The sequence below is a fragment of the Papaver somniferum genome, chromosome 5 (assembly GCF_003573695.1).
Source record: "Papaver somniferum cultivar HN1 chromosome 5, ASM357369v1, whole genome shotgun sequence".
Taxonomy (NCBI): Eukaryota; Viridiplantae; Streptophyta; class Magnoliopsida; order Ranunculales; family Papaveraceae; genus Papaver; species Papaver somniferum.
The window spans coordinates 212,871,477-212,892,417 of record NC_039362.1 but is presented as its reverse complement, the minus strand read 5'-3'; the positions used below and the strand labels follow the sequence as shown (position 1 = coordinate 212,892,417).

General features: G+C 36.4%; 1 protein-coding gene across 1 annotated transcript; it reads left to right on the top strand.

The window, feature by feature from the left end:
• Positions 1 to 12,489: 12,489 nt before the first annotated feature.
• LOC113278568 (peptidyl-prolyl cis-trans isomerase FKBP16-3, chloroplastic-like) lies at positions 12,490 to 14,616 on the top strand. The gene is made up of 7 exons (XM_026527379.1): positions 12,490 to 12,561; positions 13,161 to 13,447; positions 13,588 to 13,671; positions 13,755 to 13,804; positions 13,893 to 13,941; positions 14,051 to 14,125; positions 14,254 to 14,616. Exons 1-7 carry the CDS (start codon positions 12,525 to 12,527, stop codon positions 14,371 to 14,373), a joined length of 702 nt encoding a protein of 233 aa, XP_026383164.1. The 5' UTR covers positions 12,490 to 12,524; the 3' UTR covers positions 14,374 to 14,616.
• Positions 14,617 to 20,941: the final 6,325 nt, after the last annotated feature.

Below are 20,941 nucleotides of genomic sequence, written 5' to 3'. Positions count from 1 at the left end.
GGTAGGGATGAACATCGTTTAACTCTTCCCCTTCCTGAGGGACTTCCTGCTTATGATCCTTGGGTATTTAGATGGCCCGAAGAAGAGAAAGTGGTATGCTATCTTTAATTATCTTTACTTTCCTCTTTATCCTTTTATCTTCTACCACTCTTACCTATTTTCCCCATTTCAGATGGCTGATCAAGCAAAAAAGGCCAGAAAATTGTCTCAGGTGACATCCTCGCACAATAATGAAGTAAGAAACACCTTTTGTTTAATTTTAAAAATATTGTTTCCTCTGTTTCTTATCTTCCATTATGTTCGTAGGAGGAGATTGTAAGCGTAAGTGTGAAAGAAAAAGGTGTAATTCGCAGTAAAAAGACTGCTTCCAAATCTTCTTCTATAAATCCTTCTAAGAAGCGGAAAGTACCTTCCTCTTCAAGTTCTCTATCCGACGATGATGATGACAATATTCTTGGTGAAGATTCCTCTATTAAATCTGCAATGGATCAGATATCGAGTATTTTTTCTGACTCCATGACAACAGTTGGAGATGATTTATTGGCTCACACATGTAAGACTCTTGCGAACATAATATATGCTCCTACTTTGAATGATGATTCCCTTCGCGGAGATGCCTCAGCTTTGAGTCTCAGTTTTCAATATTCGCTTGCTTCTATGGTAATTTCTTATGACTTCGCACTTTCCTTAGAGTTATCATGAGGAAGTTTCTCACATTTATTTAATAACCTCGCAGGTGGCTCGCTCATCATATGTTGTTTCTTCAGACTATGAAAGAAGGATTCGTAGGATTGTAGCTAAAAATAATGAACTTAGGTCCCAAGTTTCCATTCATGAGAATGATGTTGCTGATATTCGCAAGAGGAACCATCAACTTGAATCTGATGTTTCTTCATGTACAAGCAAGATATCTGATCTTCAAAAAATGAACGATCAATTAATTGGTGCGTAATCCTTTGCTTCTTTTGTCAACCTGTTTATTTATGTCTTTTACTCCCATTGTAATTATCTATCCCTGTAGAGATTTACAGCCTTACTGATGAGGAGATTTCCTTATTTAATTTCTCCCTCCTCCTGTTGATGATGACATTCTTCTATAATATCTTAATGTTTTTCTAAATAGCTTCGTTGATAAAAAGTTGAACACCTTTTCTTTGGAGGAGCTTAAGACAAAGTACCAAGATCTTAATGTTCACCATAAGAAGGCCTTATCTACTAGTAATGATTTTAGACGTCGTTTTTTTAGAAATTAAGGAGAGAAACAAAACTTTGCAAAACAAGATTAGTACTCTTATCGCTGAGAAGGATCAAATTGCTCTTAATGGTGCCAAAGCTTTGAAGAAATTCCAAGAGACTATTCTTCAAGTTCAAGTGGAACGAGATCAAGCTTTAAGTGAGAGGGATGCACTTGATGATCAAAGAAAAGTGATCTGTTCTCGACTTCTCATAAAAAGTGATGCTGAATTTGACTGGGCTGCTAAAGTCTTAGATAATGCTAGAAATGACTTAACTGTGACTGTTAGCCTCGAATCATATCATTCCACTTTGATTAAAGATATTATTTCCAATAAAGAAGGTTGTTTATTATGCCTTTCCACTTATTACCCCTTAATCCATTTTTTTGTAAATGACATTAACTTTCTCATTTTCTTTGCAGTGGTTGAAAAAGAACTTCGCAGTCAAATTAAAGAGCTGGAACCGAAGTTTATCGCTCGTGATTTTAAATATCGCAGGTTGAAGAGACAGTTTGCTGCTACCATTTCTAATAATAACAAAGATGCTATTCACGTTCGTGATGATGCTATAAGGAAGATATGTGCCGAGAATGGCATTCCTCTCTCAAAGTATAAGCTTGATGATGTTGCTCCAAATGAAGAACTTTCTGATATTTCTGAGAGTGAAGAAGATTCTGAATATGAAGAAATTGACGATGAAGTTAATAGTTCTGATGCTGATAGGGTGAATGAAAGCAACTTACGCGAGAAGTAGCTTATTTTTTCTTGAATATGAAGAAGATTCTGAATATGAAGAAATTGACGACGAAGTTAATAGTTCTGAAGCTGATAGGGTGAATGAAAGCAACTTAGGCGAGAATTAGCTTCTTTGTTCTTGAATAGATTTTCTACTTTGCCACATTTGTGAAGTTCTCATCAGTTCTTTGGTCTTCAAATATTAACTCTTGAAATTCCTTCTTTGATGTAATCTTTTTGATTGTTTGATATTTCTTTAATGTATATTCCCATTCTTTAATGCGTATCTTCCTTGCTATAAACCTGTGGCTTCACTTTCTAACAAATAAAGTTAACTTGTGATATCACCCTTCTAAATGTGCATGATGATATCCGTTTATTATGACAAATAAGCGTAAATCTATCATGTGGGGGCAAATAACACTTTTCTAAATGCTAGCATTCCCATACTTGTCTCTGTTATTCGACAACAGATGATTAGATGAAACTAATATATGAAGTGCATTTATTCTTTGTGCTTCCCTATCATTTTACCTTCTGTCTTGTTTTAAATTTACCTTTGCTTTTTTCCTCAGCTATGTTCTGTGTATTATCATGTGAAATTCTCTGTTTGGGAATTCTCTTGGTTTCATTATTGTGCGACAAACTTCGCAAGGTATATTTACCCTTCAAAATAATAATGATTATTAGATTCTATACTATTTCTCTCGTGAGGTCTTATTTATCCTTCCTAATTAAGGTCTTATTTTTCCTTATATATGATATTCTTGCTACGCGACGAGATCGCAGGACGTCTTTACGTTTTCGCGTAATGACCCATTGATCTCGCCTTATCATTTTCTTGTATTATTACCTCTCCAGGTTTTATTATCGCGCAAATATGATAATCCTTAATGATATTTGCGTCTCATGATATTTGCGTCTTTCGACAGCATTCAGCTCCCTAATGGAGGGTGCCGTCCTTATATTCCCCCTGATTGCCCCTTCAAGGAGGCGTACCCCTACTGGGTTAGGGTGGGATCCTCCCATCCAGTAATGCAACAACCATTTGTTTTCACGGTCTCTTATCCCTCCACCGATATGATTTATGGTTACAAGACCGCACCCTAAGTGGGGTTTCTTCGGACCGGGTGCATCATAGTCAAGACTTGTTAAGAATGGCCAGGTACGCTCCAGACAACCCAGGCGCTCTTGACTCAACCGTGTACCTCAGCGCCTTGATCGAGTTTATGCACTCCTTAGTAGAGAGATTCTTACCTTAGCCTTTCAACTAAGGCACTCTACCGGATGAGTTTTTATTTTACCCCAAATCTCCATGACTCAAGCTCCAGGGTCGGCGTAGCTTTCACTTGATCCATGCTAACTAGCTTACGAATTATGACGTGCATTAGGTATTATTATTGCCTCTTGATTTACGCGAACTAGGGTGCACACCACAATCACATATCTAGGCTCCTTAATTGGAGTCTTTATTTCTGATGCCTTTTTATTAAGGTCTTATTGTGAAATCTTATTTTGTCTTTTCCTTATATCATGATAATGAAAAAGATTTATTCAGTTGCATTCTTATTTTCGATTAATACAATTCCGATATAATCTTTCCTTTTACTAGGAAAAACAACTTATTCTTTGAGGACTGTTACATCCGCGATGAGTTACTTGCTGCTTTCGCTTTCTGCACTTCTTTGTATTCTCTCACGCTATAGAATATATCGATGCGTATTTTTTCTATTTCTTCGGCCGTGCGGGAATTAACGCATGCACCATATTTATTTAAGTACACTTGATGCCATAATTCATCACATGAGTTTACCTTTTCATCTCTCAACTTACACATCCCATTGTTAATAACTGTTTTGATCTTATATGGGCCTTTCCACATGTTTTCCACATTTCCTTTACCAGTTTTTTGATATCTAGGTTTCTGCCTCATCACTAGATCTCCTTCTTGGAATTCACGTCTATGATCTCGTGCAATTGTTATCTCTTGTGCAGAATCATGTATTGTTTCCTTCTTCTTATTTACAACATTCACATCAACCTTTCACCACGCTGACTTTATTTTATATGTTGTTTCCAGTTTCTTCGCTTGCTTGAGTGCTCTTCACATTTGTCAATGTCAATTTCATGGCATGCTTTTCCTTCATTTGGATCTCCTCTTATTACTCCTACTATAGATGTAAATTGGGCCGGGCTAGCACGTTTACGGCACAGCACAGCACGTTTATATTTGAGCACAACACGGCACAGCACGTGACCGGCATAGCACGGGCACAACACGTTTGTTTAATGTGTTGTGTTGTGCCCGACAAATAGGCACATCAGCACGGCACAGCACGCGGCACAACACAACACGGTTAAAAGCACAGCACAACACGGTTAAAAGCACATTATAGCACGACACAACACGGGTAAAAACACAGCACGTGTAAAGCACGTGAAGCACGACCTACCAGTCAAACCCCTTATTATTTAACGGTCCATTACCTATAAGTCTATAATCAAACCACGTGCATAGATAGAAGCACTAACACGTTATCATGCCGTTACTTAGAAACGACCTATGTTTGACTAGTATTATAAGCGAAAAGAAAATTTTGAGTTCTCATTTCTCTTTCTCGCAAACACTTGGGAAGAAAAAAAACCAGACAGCCGTCGCAGCCGCTGGTAAATCTTCTAACAAAACCCCTAATGTCTTTATCTTTACTTTCTGATAGCACTCTTTCTCTCTATTTTCATTCCGCCGATTGCCTCAAGCATATCTAAATCTATAGCACTCTTACACGTGCCGCTGGTATCCTCTTGTTTTGTTTTATTTCTTGCAACTGTTACCCCTTTTTAAGATACACTAGCTTAAAGCAACAAACACTTTGTAGAGTACTGGAATTGGGCAAATGTGAAAAATTCTTTCCATCAACATTATAAATCATTGTTCACTTTATTTTGTGATTAAATTCATTCTAAATGTTCCTTCACAGGTGATTCCACTTTTTTGACATGGATCTCGCAGAGCCATGAAAGCTTACAAATACTTTTTGTGCTACTGATTAGCTATGCTTGGAATGTGCAGTTATGTAAAGCTATATTTTGGATGCAGTTAGTTTATAAAGCTATATTTTGGATGTACGTTTATCAGATGTTTTCTCTTACCCCACAACTACAAGGTTTTGTTCAGTATGGTGAAATGGCATATTTTGGATGTATAGAGCTTGTTCTCTGCTGAATATTTGCTCTGTTTTTTTTTTCTTTTTTTTTCCTGTTTAGTCAATGGGTATACCCCATTTCCTTTTTAACTTGTAAGCTGGACTGGTGGTTCACCAATCAGACTTGTGGGTTGCCTATGTTTTTTTATCTTAATATATATAATCTTTTTGGTATATTACGTATAGCACGTGTGCCTACACAGCACATCACGACACAGTACGTGAATAAATGGGTTGTGCCCGTGGGTTCTGTTGTGCCGAGCTTTTGACTAATAAAGCACAGCCCAGCACAACACGTTTAAATTGTTGTCACAGCCCAGCACAACATGTAGCATGCCAAGCACGTGACTTTGTGGGCTGGGTTGTGCCGGGCTGGCACGTTTTACACCTCTAACTCCTACGCCATGAGGAAGAGGAAACTTGATACATTGGTGAAAAGTAAAAGCCACCCCTAAAATACCATGTAAGCACGACCTTCCAATCAAAGCGTTGTAAGGTTATTCTACATCAACAACACAGAATACTATTTCCGATGATATGATTTTTAAAGGAATCCGCATTGTTATTTCTCCATTCGGTTTATTTGTTGTGCCATTAAAACAATATATCTTATAAGTAGAGGGAATAAGCTCTTCATCTCGAACACATAGTTTTGTATGTATGATAAAATAAGATATCCACCGAACTCCAAGGATCTATTAGTATTCTATTGATAGCCCATGTATCTGTTTCTTCTTCTTCATCTGTATCGGCTTTTGCTAGTGGATCAATTTCCAATTTTACCACTAGGGGCTTTTCGTGCAGTTCTCCACCTCCAGGTACTTCTTCTGCATTGAAGGAAATAAGTTGCTTCTGCCAATCTTTTAAGGGCGATATCTTCGCAAGATTCAATATCTCTCTTCCATTACTATCCCTCGCGTAAACTCTACTCAAGATATTATCATGGAAGTCTTCTATGTTCTTGAACGAATGTATTATCGAATTACATTATAGATTTTTGGCTTTCTCACCTACCTCAATTAAATAGGTATTCCTTCCTACCTTCGTATTTTGTGTGCGACCTTCTAGAGGTGGTGGAGGTAAATTATGCGGCCGTTATACCAAAAAGTGATCTAACATCCCTTGATCTATCATTCGCAGAATGATTTTCGGTATGTCCCTACAATTATTAGTTGTGTGACCATGGAAGCGATGATAAGCACAGAATTCTCTACTTCTTCTCCCTGGTAGTGGATCATTTCCCGCATTTGGTGGTGCCGGTATTTCTTCCATCAAAATTATAGCTTCCCAAATTTTTTCTACTGTGGCATTTAGGTACGGCATCTTTATATGCTCCCAAACTACTTTATTTCCTCTTTGACCTTGATTAAAATATTTTTTTGGCCTCCATATCCTTCTGGTGGGTTATCTAGTCTTTGAATTTTATTATTTCCTCCACGATTATTGAATTGTTCTTCTCTTTACCACTCTTCTTGATCTCGACTTCCCATTGCTACCATTTTTTGTTGATCTTTGCTTATCACTTTTTCATATCCTCCTCGAGATGTACTTAAGATTGTGTTCGCTAATTTAGGAAGTAAAATCGCGTTCGCAGCTTTTGTGCTTGTATTTTCCATATGATAGGATTCAATTTCTTTTTTGTTTTGCTCAAGAGCGATGTATTCTTATTGACACTCAGCTCTGTCCTTGATATGGTGTCTTTAATTCTGAAAATCTGTGTGTACAACAAATCTGTTGCGAAGAGTGCATTGATGAACGCTAATATGAGATTTCTTTCATCCACTCGTCAAGCTATTTAACTGCATATTGTTCTCCATCTTGTGGTTAGACTTCTTAGGTATTTCATTTTTTCTTCTTAGCAAACCAAATACTTGCTTTATGCCTGGTCTTAGTACATTGTTGCTAATGTATGCTCCTAGGAAGATTGACTGCAAATGATTGAATGATATGATTGTGACCGTAGGAAAACCTTCAAACCACTTCAAAGCTTCTCCTGACAAGCTTGTCGGAAAATACTTGCAAAGAACCGCATCATGATCTTCCCATTGCAATGAAGTTCACACATAAGCTTTTATGTGTTGTATCGCACAAGTTGTTCCATCAAATATATTGGTGAATATTGGAAAACTGCATTTAGGCGGTATTCCCGCCATCTGTATTTGTGTTGCGAATGGTTTTTTTCCTGCTTCTTCAATTGCCTCATGCAACTATCTCCTACCACCCTCTCTTCTTATTGTCATCATTTCTCTCATTTCCGCTAAATCTCTTAAAATTTGTTTATTCATTACCTGGTCTTGTTGCATTGGCCTTTTTAATCTTGTTTGGATTACTCTGTTGTCATGTCTATCTTGACGAATAGACTCCTGCATCTCCTTTACTTCTTCAGCATCTCTCCGGCGTCTCCGTCTTTCTCTGTCATCCTGTTCGACTTGATCATATCGATCCCGTATCATCTCTCTTTCTTGCCACCTAGTTCTTCTCTGTTCTTCCTCATCCTCCATAGTCTGGTTTGGTAGCGTGCGATTGACTTCGCGTCTTCTTACCTGATTGTCATGGTTATTTTTGTGCACAACGTCTTGGAATTGTCGTTCTTCAATTTATTGTCTTCTTCTACTGCTTCTTTCTCGCTCAGCATGTGCATGATTCTGTTCTTCCATGTATCTTTCAACCTCATCTTGTTCACGTTGATCTCGTAACGCTTATCTACCCGATAATATCATCCTTCCTTGTTCTGGATCACGTTTTTCATCTTGATATCGCTCGACTCGCTGCTCATATCTGATATCTCTATTATCTTCTTGCATTTGATGATCTTAACCATGTTGTACGTACCGGTCATCCATTGGCGGCTGGTCATTGTGTCGATCATGTAGATCATCATTTTCTTGACTATTTTCTACAATATCATCCAAACTTGATTGTTGTCTGATGTCTCTTCGACTAGATTGACTTTGTCTTGATGTATTTGATCTTGACCTTGAGCGAGTCATACTTCTCGATCTCTGCTCTTGTAATCTTATATTCTCTTCTCTTAACTCATTATTCTGACGCATCAAATACAAACGCACTTCCTCTTCTCACCTTCTTTCATCAGTCAACCTCTGTCAAAGTTCTGCAATTTTCATATCTTCATCCTCTCCTTCTATGAATCCTCCTTCTCCAGTTCTTTGTGCATTCTCTTCTGTTGAATCAGTTTGTGAAGTATGAACACTTACTCTATCATAATCAATAGTGTTATCTTGTACAGGTGCTTGTTGAAACGGATTATGAACTTTTTGTTGAGTATTATCTCTTTCTCCCATCCTAGATGACTCTGAAATTTCACTCCTTCTCCTTCCAGCGATTCTCTTGCTTCGTCTCACCATTTTTGTTTTCTTGTTTCAATGTAAAGAATAACTTCTTTGTAACGAATTCAAAATTTGAGCAATGAAGATGAAACTTCTGAGTTATCCTTCTGAATTGTTAGATTTAAATCTTTAAACGTTCACCACCACGGTATTTCACTCCGAGCTGCTTTCTAGCGCCAAAATGTAGTTGCAGGAAATCCTATAACCACACCCTATATGAAATCTTAATAACAATTCAAGTGATCATCTTAAATTTTATACATTCATTCATAAAATCTTCAATATGATTACAAGATTTAAGATGAGTTCTAACTTGGAGAACAAATAATCTTTCTCTCTCATAAATTCTAAGTCTAAGCTCTCAAGAAGATCTTTCTTTAACAAGATCGCTCGGTCCCCTTATATAGGGGTTTACATAGTGGATGACAGCTAATAAAACCTTTATTTTTCGGATCTGACGTGCGTTATTATCGCACACTTATCTTGACTCTTCTCTCATATGCTCTATAACTTCGCAAGACTATCACACTTTAATCATGATTCTTCTGACGTCATCTGATGCGTCATCTCGAATATACTATACGCGATACCCCTCGCTGGTTTACCGAATTCATTACTTCGCACACATATTATGCCGTGCGGTATTTAGTACCTACACAAATAGACATTTAAACCACACGATAATTCACGGGAATTTCTTCGATGTGTCAGGAAAAAAAAAGGTGGACAAGCCATCCTAGAAAAAGTAATCAAATTCCGGAAATTGCTTGGAAGTTGAACAAAAATTACCAATACCAATCAGGGACGGAGCTTAGTGTAGTTCAGGGGTGGCCTCGCCTCCCCTGGTTCTCATTAATTCATTATAAACCCTTTGAAACTTCTGTTATTTAAAAGAAAAAATTGTTTGTTAGCTCCCCTTGAAATTTATGTTTTGCCTAATTAGCCTCCCCTGAAAAATATTTCTGCCTCCGTCCCTCCCTGTTACCAATAGTATTTCTAAAACCTTTGATCACATATTGTGTCCCGTTTATCTACTTATTCTGTTTCTCTCCGATAAACATATTGAGCAACAGTTGAAACTTACAATTTCAGCATCTATCTCTAGCTTGTTTGATTCCTGTTCAAAGCATACTAGCTGCTCCCACACTATTCCTAGTTAGATAATCTTGATGGAAGCAATTGTTGTTAATATTGCGACAGAAATGTTGAAGAAAGTAGGCTTCCTGGTTTCCCAAGAGATTGATCGGGCTACTAGTACGGAGTTCGAGATGAGGAAACTTCAAGAAACTTTGGGCATGATTGGAGCTGTGATGCAGGATGCAGAAAGACAATACGATGCACATGATGGAGCTGTACAATATTGGGTGCGATGGATTAGAGAAGTTGCTTATGATGCTGATGATACACTGGATGAAATCTCCTATATATGAAGCCATTCGCCGGCATGAAATGAGTGGGTGCAGTAAGAAGGACAAGGTACTTCAATTTTTTTCACACAACAACCAATTTTTATTTAGATTCAAGATGGCTATGAAAATAAAAAAATTCAATCAATTATTTGATGCAATTTCTAGTGGCATGTCTAGATTTAACTTTCAAGTGACCAGTACTGTTACCCAAAGCACTGATGAACAAGAACAAGAACAAGAAAACCGACAAACCCCGTCTTACGTCTTCGATCGGAACATTATTGGAAGAGAGAATGATAAAGACGACATAATACGTATGTTAACCACAAACAAATCACCAACGAGCTCAAGCAGTAATAGTCAACCTGAGGATGTTTTTTCAGTTGTATCAATAGTGGGTATGGGTGGTCTTGGGAAGACCACCCTGGCACAACTAGCCTACAACAACGAGACCATAGTAGAACATTTCGAACTAAGAATATGGGCTTATGTTGGCAGTAGTTTTGTTGTCAAAACGATTTTAAGGGATATCTTAGAGTCCATTACTGAAGCCAAGTGTGATGTGTCGAGCATGGATATACTTGTACGTCTAGTTCACGAAAAGTTGAGAGGGAAGAAATTTCTGCCAGTATTAGACGATATCTGGGACACACCTTGTAGTATTGATAAATGGGAGAAATTGAAAAGCTGGTTGTTGGTTGGCGCTGAAGGAAGCAAGATATTAGTCACTACGCGTTCTTGTAAAGTTTCATCAATCGTTGAGGAGCGATTCCTCCGCACAATTTACAATTATTATCTGAAAATGATTGTTGGTCTATTGTCAAGCAGATAGCATTTTCTCCTGGCGGAGCAGTAGAAACTGCACAAATGATAGAGGTTGGGAGAAAGATAGCAAAAAAATGTTGTGGTTTACCACTTGCTGCGAAACTGCTGGGAAGTCTTATGCATTCAGAAAATGAAGAACACAAATGGATATCCATTGAGAATGATCTCCCTTCAGATGTAGATCAAGAGATTTCTAATGTAATAAGATTGAGTTATAATCATCTCCCATCGCACTTGAAACAATGTTTTACTCACTGTTCCATTTTCCCTATGAACGATGAGATCAACAGAGAAGTTCTGATACAGTTATGGATGGGAGAGGGTTTCCTTCCAAGAAGATAGAAAAGAATCGCTAGAGGATGTTGGTAATAAATATTTCAATACTTTATTGCAGAACTCATTCTTCCATGATGTACATAATGATGAGTTTGGAAACATTAACATGCAAGATGCATCATTACGTACAAGAGTTCGCATAACATTTATTGAACATTTATAGGGAGACCTATATTAGCGATGAATCTAGACCACTTGGTTATGAAGGATGGACCCCTATATCTTCTTCCACATTGGGAACCATTATTTTGGAAAAAGCAGGCTGTATACGTGATAAACAAATTACGGCTTTGTTTGGTAATAAGTGCTTGCGTATATTAGACGTTAAAAATTCATCTTTAGAAAGGTTGCCAGCTTCAGTTGCTAAGTTGAAACATTTACGATATTTGCATCTTTCTTTTTCACATGCTTTGCAGGAATTACACGATGAGTCGATCACTGGTCTATATCTATTGCAAACACACTGAAATTACGGTATTGTGTTAATTTCGAGAAACTTCCTAGTAATATTGGCACTTTAATCAATTTGAGGCACCTTGATCTCACTGCCACCATGATTCGAGAATTACCCAAGTCTTTCACCAAGCTTCATAATTTACGGACATTGGCTATGTCTTTCTGCTCCAGTTTTAAAGGGTTATCCGAGGATTTTGGATCTTTGAGACGTCTAAAGTGCCTCGACCTTTCTTGTACCGGTATCAGTAGCGATGATTTACCTGAGTCAGTTAGAAGCGCCCAGCGAGATCAAGATTTTGAAATTCGGCTGTTTTGATCTTTATCATCACCCATCACCAGCTTGTAGTTGTTTTTCTTCCTTTCTTTCACTTGTTTTGTTTTTATAGCTTGTTTTATTGTGGTTTGTTACCATGAATGTTATGGTTCTCCTGCTCTGTTGTATCAGATGTTCCTATTCTAGATGTTAATTTTCAGTGCAGTTGATTATGATCCAGTGCATTTTTTTGTGTCCAAATCATATCCAACCAGTAAAATTTGATTTTCAGTCTTCTGAACTTTGTTGGAGAGTTGCCAAGGGCTTTGTACTTCACCTCAGGTTGAAATTTGATTCTCCATCTTGCTCATGCATACTATGAAAGAGAAATACAGCATAGGTGATATCTCTGGTGGAGGTCTAAGAAACCCTCCTGAAGCTTATGGACTTAGCTAGCATCTAGCTAGCAACATATTCACGCAGTCTCCAGTGATTGAATGAAATCTCAGTGGAGTTGCATATATTTGCAATCCTTTCAAAGGATTACATGAAGTTTTGCTAGTTGGGCACTTGGGGTTTTCATTGGCAAGGAAAAAGGCAGGAAAAATAATTGGGGGTGGAAACAAAATTCCCTTGTAGATATATCCAAAATGTTTGTATATTTTTTCATTATCCACTTAAAAATGTGACACAAAATCTCTTCCCCAGAAACACTTCTTGTGAAAATGGCTTCTTCTACTTCATCGCTTATCCTTCCATCAGGTAAACCCCTTTTTCAGATTGCAGTGGTTACATTGATTACACAATTTCAATTACAATTGTATGTGCTTATGCATCTGTTTACTTTTGAATTTTTTTGCAACATTTGATTACTGAAATTTAACAATTTTTCCCAATATTCATATTTTTATTGATTGCAATATGTAAAGATAGATAATATGTGTCATTGGCCATTATGTGTTTCTTGATCTCAGAACATGAATTCAAAGTCTTTAAATGTTGTCAAATTGCTTTAGATTTTGGAAATTAGCATTTGTACTCTTAATCATGGTTACACGGGAAAAAACTTAAGCTCCTTTAAGTATCATTCCTATAAGCAGTAATCGGCTTCGAGAGTACAGCTTCATAGAGAATCTACCTATACTCTGATTATATGATAACATGACCTCAGGGAATATCCAAATGCATGCTAACACCATAACCTCAATTAGGAGTCTAGGAGGTTGAGGGTTCAGTTCCCCTCCAGGCCATTTTAAGGAATATTGTTGTCATCCGAAAATCAGACAAATGTTCTACTAAATAATTTGCAGAGTAATCATACTTTTGGTGTATAACTATATAAAATTGCTTTCCTCTTCTAGGTCCTACATTTAGTAAAAGATCAGCTTTTACCACTTCTCGGGGCATTGGCAGATTGAGAATCCAGTGTCCGACTGTGCGATGCCTGATTGAAGAGTTCCGGGCTGAATCTGTCAGTCCAAGAGAGTATGAAGATCAAACCACTCAAATGAAACGTCGAGATATAATTGGTTTGGCTTTGAGTATATCTTCGCTTGTTATGTCCTCATCTGATGCAAAGGGAGCTGGCTTGCCTCCTGAAGAAAAGCCAAGACTGTGTGATGCTGCTTGTGAAAAGGAGCTTGAAAATGTATGGTGAACTTACATATCCTCTCTGTCTCTAATTTTCCGGCCTAGGATTTGAACAACAAAAATGCCTAATTTTCATGGGTAGAGCTTTTGCGCTGCGAGGAAGAGGCCTAACTTGTAGAAGTTTTCTGGTATATGAAGGCACCTATGGTAACTACAGAGTCGGGCTTGCAGTACAAGGACATAAAAGTTGGTCGAGGTCCTACTCCACCCACTGGATTTCAGGTATGCAATGCAACTTCCTCTATCATGCGGAGTTAGTTTATCTCAAAATTTGCTCAAAGTCCTCATCATTTTCATCATCTTAGGTTGCTGCCAACTATGTTGCCATGGTACCATCTGGACAAATATTTGACAGGTATGCCGTATACTCCTGTCCCACTATTTAGCATCAGAGTTTCAGTGTTGGTTTCTTGTTCTAATTCTCTTTCTATTTGATTTGACAGTTCCCTGGAGAAAGGCCTACCGTATATTTTCCGCGTTGGTTCTGGTCAGGTAAACGCCAAATCTGTTTTTCTAACTTCAATTTCTTTCCAGCTCTCATGCCCATGTCTGTTTGTTCATTTGGTTGATTGCAATCATGTGTTCTATACCACTAAAATAGGTGATCAAGGGACTTGATGAAGGATTATTGACCATGCAAACTGGAGGGAAACGTCGGCTCTACATTCCTGGACCTGTAAGTATTCCACTAAGCTAGAAAAATAGTATACCAACCAACTGAACTTGCAGTTTTTCTAGCAAAAATCTGAGGAAACCTGAAAGAGAGCTAAAAGATAAGTTGTTTTCCTTCAAATTGCTGTACAGTTGGCGTTTCCAAAAGGTCTAGTTTCAGCACCAGGAAGGCCAAGAGTAGCTGCAAATAGTCCTGTGGTTTTCGACGTTAGTTTGGAATACATTCCCGGTCTAGAAGTAGATGAAGAGTGAAATGAAACTCCTCAACCTTCTACTTCCCGGATACAATTCTTGATTCCAGCACAGATAGGCAAGCCTGCGACCTATAAATCCCCATTTATCCTCCCTTTATTCAATTCCCATTCTTCTTGTATAATACATTTTTCACTCCATTTATTTTTGTAAAATCTCATCTGCTGAACTTAACGGTGTTTCATCCTCCAACAAAACCGAATGAAAAACGATTGTTTTTGTAAGACAAGAACTGTAGAGACATTTCAAGGGTTCTGGACACAGAAGCTCGGTATTGACTCCACCAATGTGGGAGAATATCGTTGTGCCAGAGGCACAGGGAGACATAGGAAAGTATGGTCTATACTTGGGTACAATTCTTAATTGACATTACTCATTAGACATTCAAACAGAAGTTGCTGCAATTGGAATAGTTATCACTTCTAAGTCACAAATAAAAACAGAACAGGTATATCCTCCAAAGAAAAGAAAAAAACCGGGCAAAGTTGAACTTGCAATCGCTTTGTAACATATCAAAATTATCAACAATGAAAACACACGGTGCTCCAAACAAGGATTGAAACAAATCGAACCTTCCAGCTAAATATCTTCATACTTTTCATCACCCACTGAAACACTTGAAGACGGACTTCAACCCTGATAAAGGAAACAAGCATTAACCTAACATTGTGAACGTCACTAAGATAATGAACTTATATGCAAGACATATCCTTACCTCTAAAGAAATTTTTATCTTTCTTTTTTGGAGTCGTTCTTTGTTCAGAAGCTAAGTTTTCAATTCGATCCTGCTCCAAACAATTACCCGAGTTAACTGAATATAGGCTCCTTATAAATGTCATTATATCATATAGTCCATCAGGAATGCCACCGATCTTCACAATTCTAGACTCCTTATACTTGGGATGATATAAAAGTAAGGTACTCTTATTTCTCTTGAGCAGAATTTCGCCATTCTTAAAGGAATGTAACAGCTTCAAGCTGACCATGGATGCCACAGTTGTTTGTAATGGAATCGTAAGTAGTTTGTTCCAAGAACCGCTTACTCCATAATCCTTCATTACCCAAACATCAATACTAAACATGCCAACACACTAATCAATTATGTAAATGTCCTCACCCAATACACCAAGCGTAACGCGCATCAGATCATTCACATTTTCTGGAAGTGGCAGCTCCCCAAATGATTCATCCCTAATACCGAACGAAAGTACAAGGCTCCGTGTTTCTGACACCGAACAATGATTTGATATCCAGTGAAGAGTTTGTTGGGTGCAATAATCAAAAACAAGGAAAAATCAAATAAGCAAAAGTTATTGATACTTAGTTCCTTTATAATGGAAGTGATCGATTTGATGAAACGGACGAGCTTCTCATATCTCCGCAACAACAACAAGGCAAAACTTTGGAAAAACAGAGTGAGTCACGTGTTCAACACGTTTCCCTTAAGACATTAGCGCCCGACTACATTCAAGAGTGATGCTATAGCCTTACAGGACGGATATCTCCAGGATAAAACACCTTAATACACCTACTACTAGCATATATAGTAGATGCTCAACTTGAGCTTGGCAACTCCGAAAAAACCATAAAGGAAAATCTCGAACACTTGAGAAACAATATAAAATGTTTTTTCCCTTAGGGGTCCCTCTAAATATAGAGCAACCCCTTTCCCATAGATTTTACAAAAGTAGTGAATTTGTTTATATAATTGACAAATATAACTTAAGAAGAAAAAACTCCCCGATGTGGGACTAAAAGGTTTATATAGTTTTTTGAAACTACTAAAAATTGGAAACTCCACAACGTGGGACTAATAAGTTTCATTCACAAAAGAAAACAATAAATTATAATTTTTTATTAAAACTTCAAAAAATTATTTTTTATTAATCGTTTTCCAACAATCCTCCACATGAATGAAAACTCAATAAAAAATGAAAACACAGATAGATCTTGGTAAATCAACATCCCAATCTCACGATCCAAACAGACTGATCGTGCAAGTGTTGAAATCATACTAGTCATTTCTATGTCCTCTCCTTCACACAAAAGTGTATTGACCCCGGGATCATACTATGGATTGCACAAATCATATTAGTATTGAGAGCTTTCATCTTTAGTTCTCACATGGTGAGACTATAGGTATCTTTCACCAAAGTGAAAAAGCATGAACTAGTGAACCCTTAGTGACTTTTAGGTCCTAAGTTCCAGTAATACCAAAACCATCAAAACGAAAATCACATAAAAAGCGCAGGAAATACCATTTTAGGCAGAGGTGTCCATGAGGTCTTGAACCTTTGCTTAGTGAGATATTACCGGAATTACTTGCTAGAGACAGTGAACTATGTCTTGAACTGCTAGCATTTGATGTAATTCGCGATAACAATCACGGGTGATATCTCCAAGGTTGTTGCCAAGCTCGTGTCGTTTTGTCCAATTTGGCCCTGGACATATCATGTTTCTCAGAATGCTCTAGAGAATCAAAGCTCATATTCTCATAGGAAGCGGCCCACTTCCTCATTCAGATAGGTGAGTTCCATAAAGAGTGTTACTGCTACACCCCACTTCAATCTTAAATTGAAACTATAGAACTCATTAAGACTTCTTAAAAGTCATCCTTCACATGCAGTCACATCACGTCTACACCATAGGGAAGGGACAAAGAATAAAATTCTCTGATAGTGTTTACCTTTACCCACCACAAATTAGTTGTCTCATTCGAAACCTTGATCTTGGGATCTCCAGTCAGCAAGGTTGAGTATCCTTCATGGCAAGTTTAATTTATGAGCTTAAGCCCCTTCCCTCTCGATGCATTTCTAACTATCTCTTGGGATAAATATTTCGTCAAAAGTTGCGCGATATTCTCCTTGGACTTTATCCAATCAATGAAAATAACGCCGATTGAGATTAGTTATTTTCAGCTTTAGCTATTATAGCTTGGCTAACACAATGTATAGATATAGCTGGCATAGGCCTATGCCAGAGAGGAATGTCTTCTAAAAAAAATCTTAGGCACTCGGCCCCCTCTCGTGCTTTATCTAACTCAATACTCTTAGATTCCATAATGAATTGAGCAATATATGTTTGTTTGTAAATCTTCCAAAAAAAAAACCTCATGCTAGAGTGAAACATATCCACTCGTAGACTTAGACTCCTCTGAGTCAACTATCCAGTTTACATCACAAAGTCCCTCAAGGACAGCAAGATACCGTTGATAAATCAAATAAAAGGTAATAGAGTATTTTAGGTACCATAATACTCTACTCAGTGCATCTGAATGCTATTGCTCTGGACTACAATTATATCTACTTAACTTACTCACAATATAGGCAATGTCTGGACTCTTACAGTTCATTAAATTCATCATACATCCTATAACTATTGAGTGTGGCAAGAATATTATACATTGTTTGAAGAAGGAGTTTGTCCATATACATGTTGTTTATTTCAGTGACTTGGTCACTTTTTAATGTTTGGGAAAACATTATTGTTTTCCAAATCTTGTGATGATTACTTGAAAGTTAAATGTTATTCCTACTGGGCACCCCTTTTAGGGATGATGTGCTCACCCATTCCCACTTTCAGTTTTAGAGAGAGATCAGAGTTGCGCAACGAAAGCTTCAAGGGTTATTATCGTTAGTTGGTTAACTTCTACTATGTTTATTATATTACATATTGTATCTGTAAACCAAATAACTATTGTATATGTATCATTTGAGAGAACCTCTTATATATATATATATATATATATATATATATGTTTCAGAGCGGGTGTTAGTTTCGGGTTAAGTTTTGTATCACATTTCTTAATTGAATGTTTAAGTATTTGATTTAGATTCGTAGTGCCTCTTTATTTAGTTAATCTCTTGGATTAGTCAGCTGCTATCTTTGGGGGCGCTACAATTTTGGTATCAGATTTCACTATTAGATCTTATATGGGAAAAGATAGAATTAGCCAGTGCCATTTAGTGAAATAGATTAGTTTAGAACTGGGTTGGGTTTGTGCGATAAATCTTAATCCACTAAAAACCATCAATAATTAAAATAATTATTTGATTGATTGATTTGTTTGTTTGGTTGTTTGTGTATGTAATAAAGTAAAAATTGTAGGGTACACCAGTAACTTTAGCTAATAAAGGTTAGGGAATAATCTGTCTAAAAAGTATGAACACGTGCACAATCTAATACTAGAAAAAAATAGTGAGATTAGTATTATTGATAAGAAAATCACATAGAAAGTTGTGGAGCACTTTGACTTATATGTAGGATCAACAATTTATAAATACGTAAATGTTAATAATATTTTTAGGACTCAATAATATTTGTAAGAGTAGTTAGAATAATAGTTGGACCATCGATGTTAATAATAAACATATTATAATAATAGTGATAGACGATAATAATAGTAATAATAACTTTAATAAAGTAATGTTAGGATTTCTCAATTAATATCATATTGTACTTAACTTAAAAAAAATTTCAATAAAGATATATAATGATAAAAATAATAATTATGATTAAATATTTATGGAAAATTGTTCACGCTTATCTACAATTAAGTGTTGTAAATTAAATTAATTGCAAATTAGAGATATATGTTTTGTGTATAAACTAGATAATTAATATAATACTTTTAGGCGTCAAATTTAAGAAAACGAGGATAAAATATGTAAATTAAAAAGACTCAAATTGTATAACCTTGACACCAAATTGATTCAGGAAATCTTTAAAAAGAATCAAATATACATGAATATGAACTGGTAATAATAGAATTATGATGTTTAGTGTAATATTATAATTAAAAGAAAATAAATTCGTATATTAATAGGATATTTTACATTAATAGCAAAATCGAAAGACTATTAGGACATATCGTAATTTTATGCAGACTCAAATTTAAATTATATTAAATTACCAACGTCGTTATTTAACAAGATATAGCATACAAATTCAATATGAATAAATAAAATCTATTATATCGTTTTTACGTGAATGTAGAATTATATTTAGAAGATTAAGGCTAAATGTACCAACCGGACTATCAACTTAAGAATAATGAGAATAACAACACAATTGATGATAGTATTTGAGTGATGAAGCTGGTAGCAAATTTATAATAGATAGTTATTGAAAAATTCATATATATAGTAACACACCGAGGTTAAAATATCAGATATTATAAATTGATGTGAATCGAATTTGGATTACTTATAATGATAAAATAAATAAATAATAATAACGGAAAATAAATTTTGATAATTAAATTGCTAAAATGATGTGAACTATTTATATATTTTACGAAGTAAATTTATCAGACTTACACCAGTTACGATAAAAGTTTAAAGACTAATTAATCTTAATAAATTAATACTTAGTTAATCCAGCACTGGGGAATAGTGAGGTTGGAAATTCTTATGTGTTCATGTGATACTTGTTACGTAGGTAGGCATTGTCCGGCGTCGCGAACCTAGACATGGCAACTGCATTCTTGTATCACTAGGCACAGAAAGAAAACTTGCTTCTGATAGTGAACTTTTAGATCCAGAATTTTATTTAGAAGCTTATAGAATATGTTCTCTCGTAATTCGAACCAATAACTTATTGAAATAGAAATTACTGTAAGAAAAATTAGACTTCCTTATTTAATAGTTATTAAAATCAGCATAATTGAACCTAGAGCTACAAATTTTAAATCTTAGTTGTAGAAAGCCATATATATAGGTTTGTGCTTTGTTTTTATGTTGTCTGCGCTTAGACAAGAGATAGGATTATTCTTTAACGTGGGGAGTTTTGAAGAGCAGAAGGATGATTTGATTTTCGAGGACGAAAATGTATAAGGTTGGGAAAATGTAAAGACCCTCAAGCTCGTCAACATTATTAGACCAGTCAAGTGACGTATTAGCCGATAATAACTCGATTAGTTTAACCCGAACGTTAATTATATAACAACGATATAGATACGAAACTAGTACCGTTGAATAGATATCGAAAATTTATGCGAAATAGACTACCCGAACGTGTCATTCGGATACCGGAAAAATAAGAAATCATCCGAATAGTGAAGGGGAAAATAGTCTTTTCGCCATTAGACCGACCTGGCTTCCCATATCATTTGGGTGGCTTCCGTTATCTTTTGTCTTTGGCCGTATCAGGACCGATCGAGCAGATAACTCATTTATCTTTCTCTTCTTTTTTCTTCTTATCTTTTCTTTCCTTCTTCTTCCTTCTTCTTTATTTTCTCTTCTCAGTTCTTCACCGGTGGTGATTCTAAAAGAAGATTTTGTGTTTGAAAGATCAAAAACCTAGGGGAATCATTAAGAGTTGATTTTTGGTGGAGATTGTTATGTTATTGAGCTCGGGAGAAGGAGGAGCTGGTGCTGTTGTAGATTCAATTTTAGGGTTTGAGTAAGCTGATGTTAATTTGGTGCCGTGAAGTTGTTTAGAAGATGAATCGAAGAAGTTAGAGTTAGGGTAAGGGTTCTGAAATTCAATTTGGTGTTGATTAAGACGGAATTGGAGACGGGTTGGTGTTAATTTGTGGTTTGTGAAGTTGTTCTGATAATGAATTGGA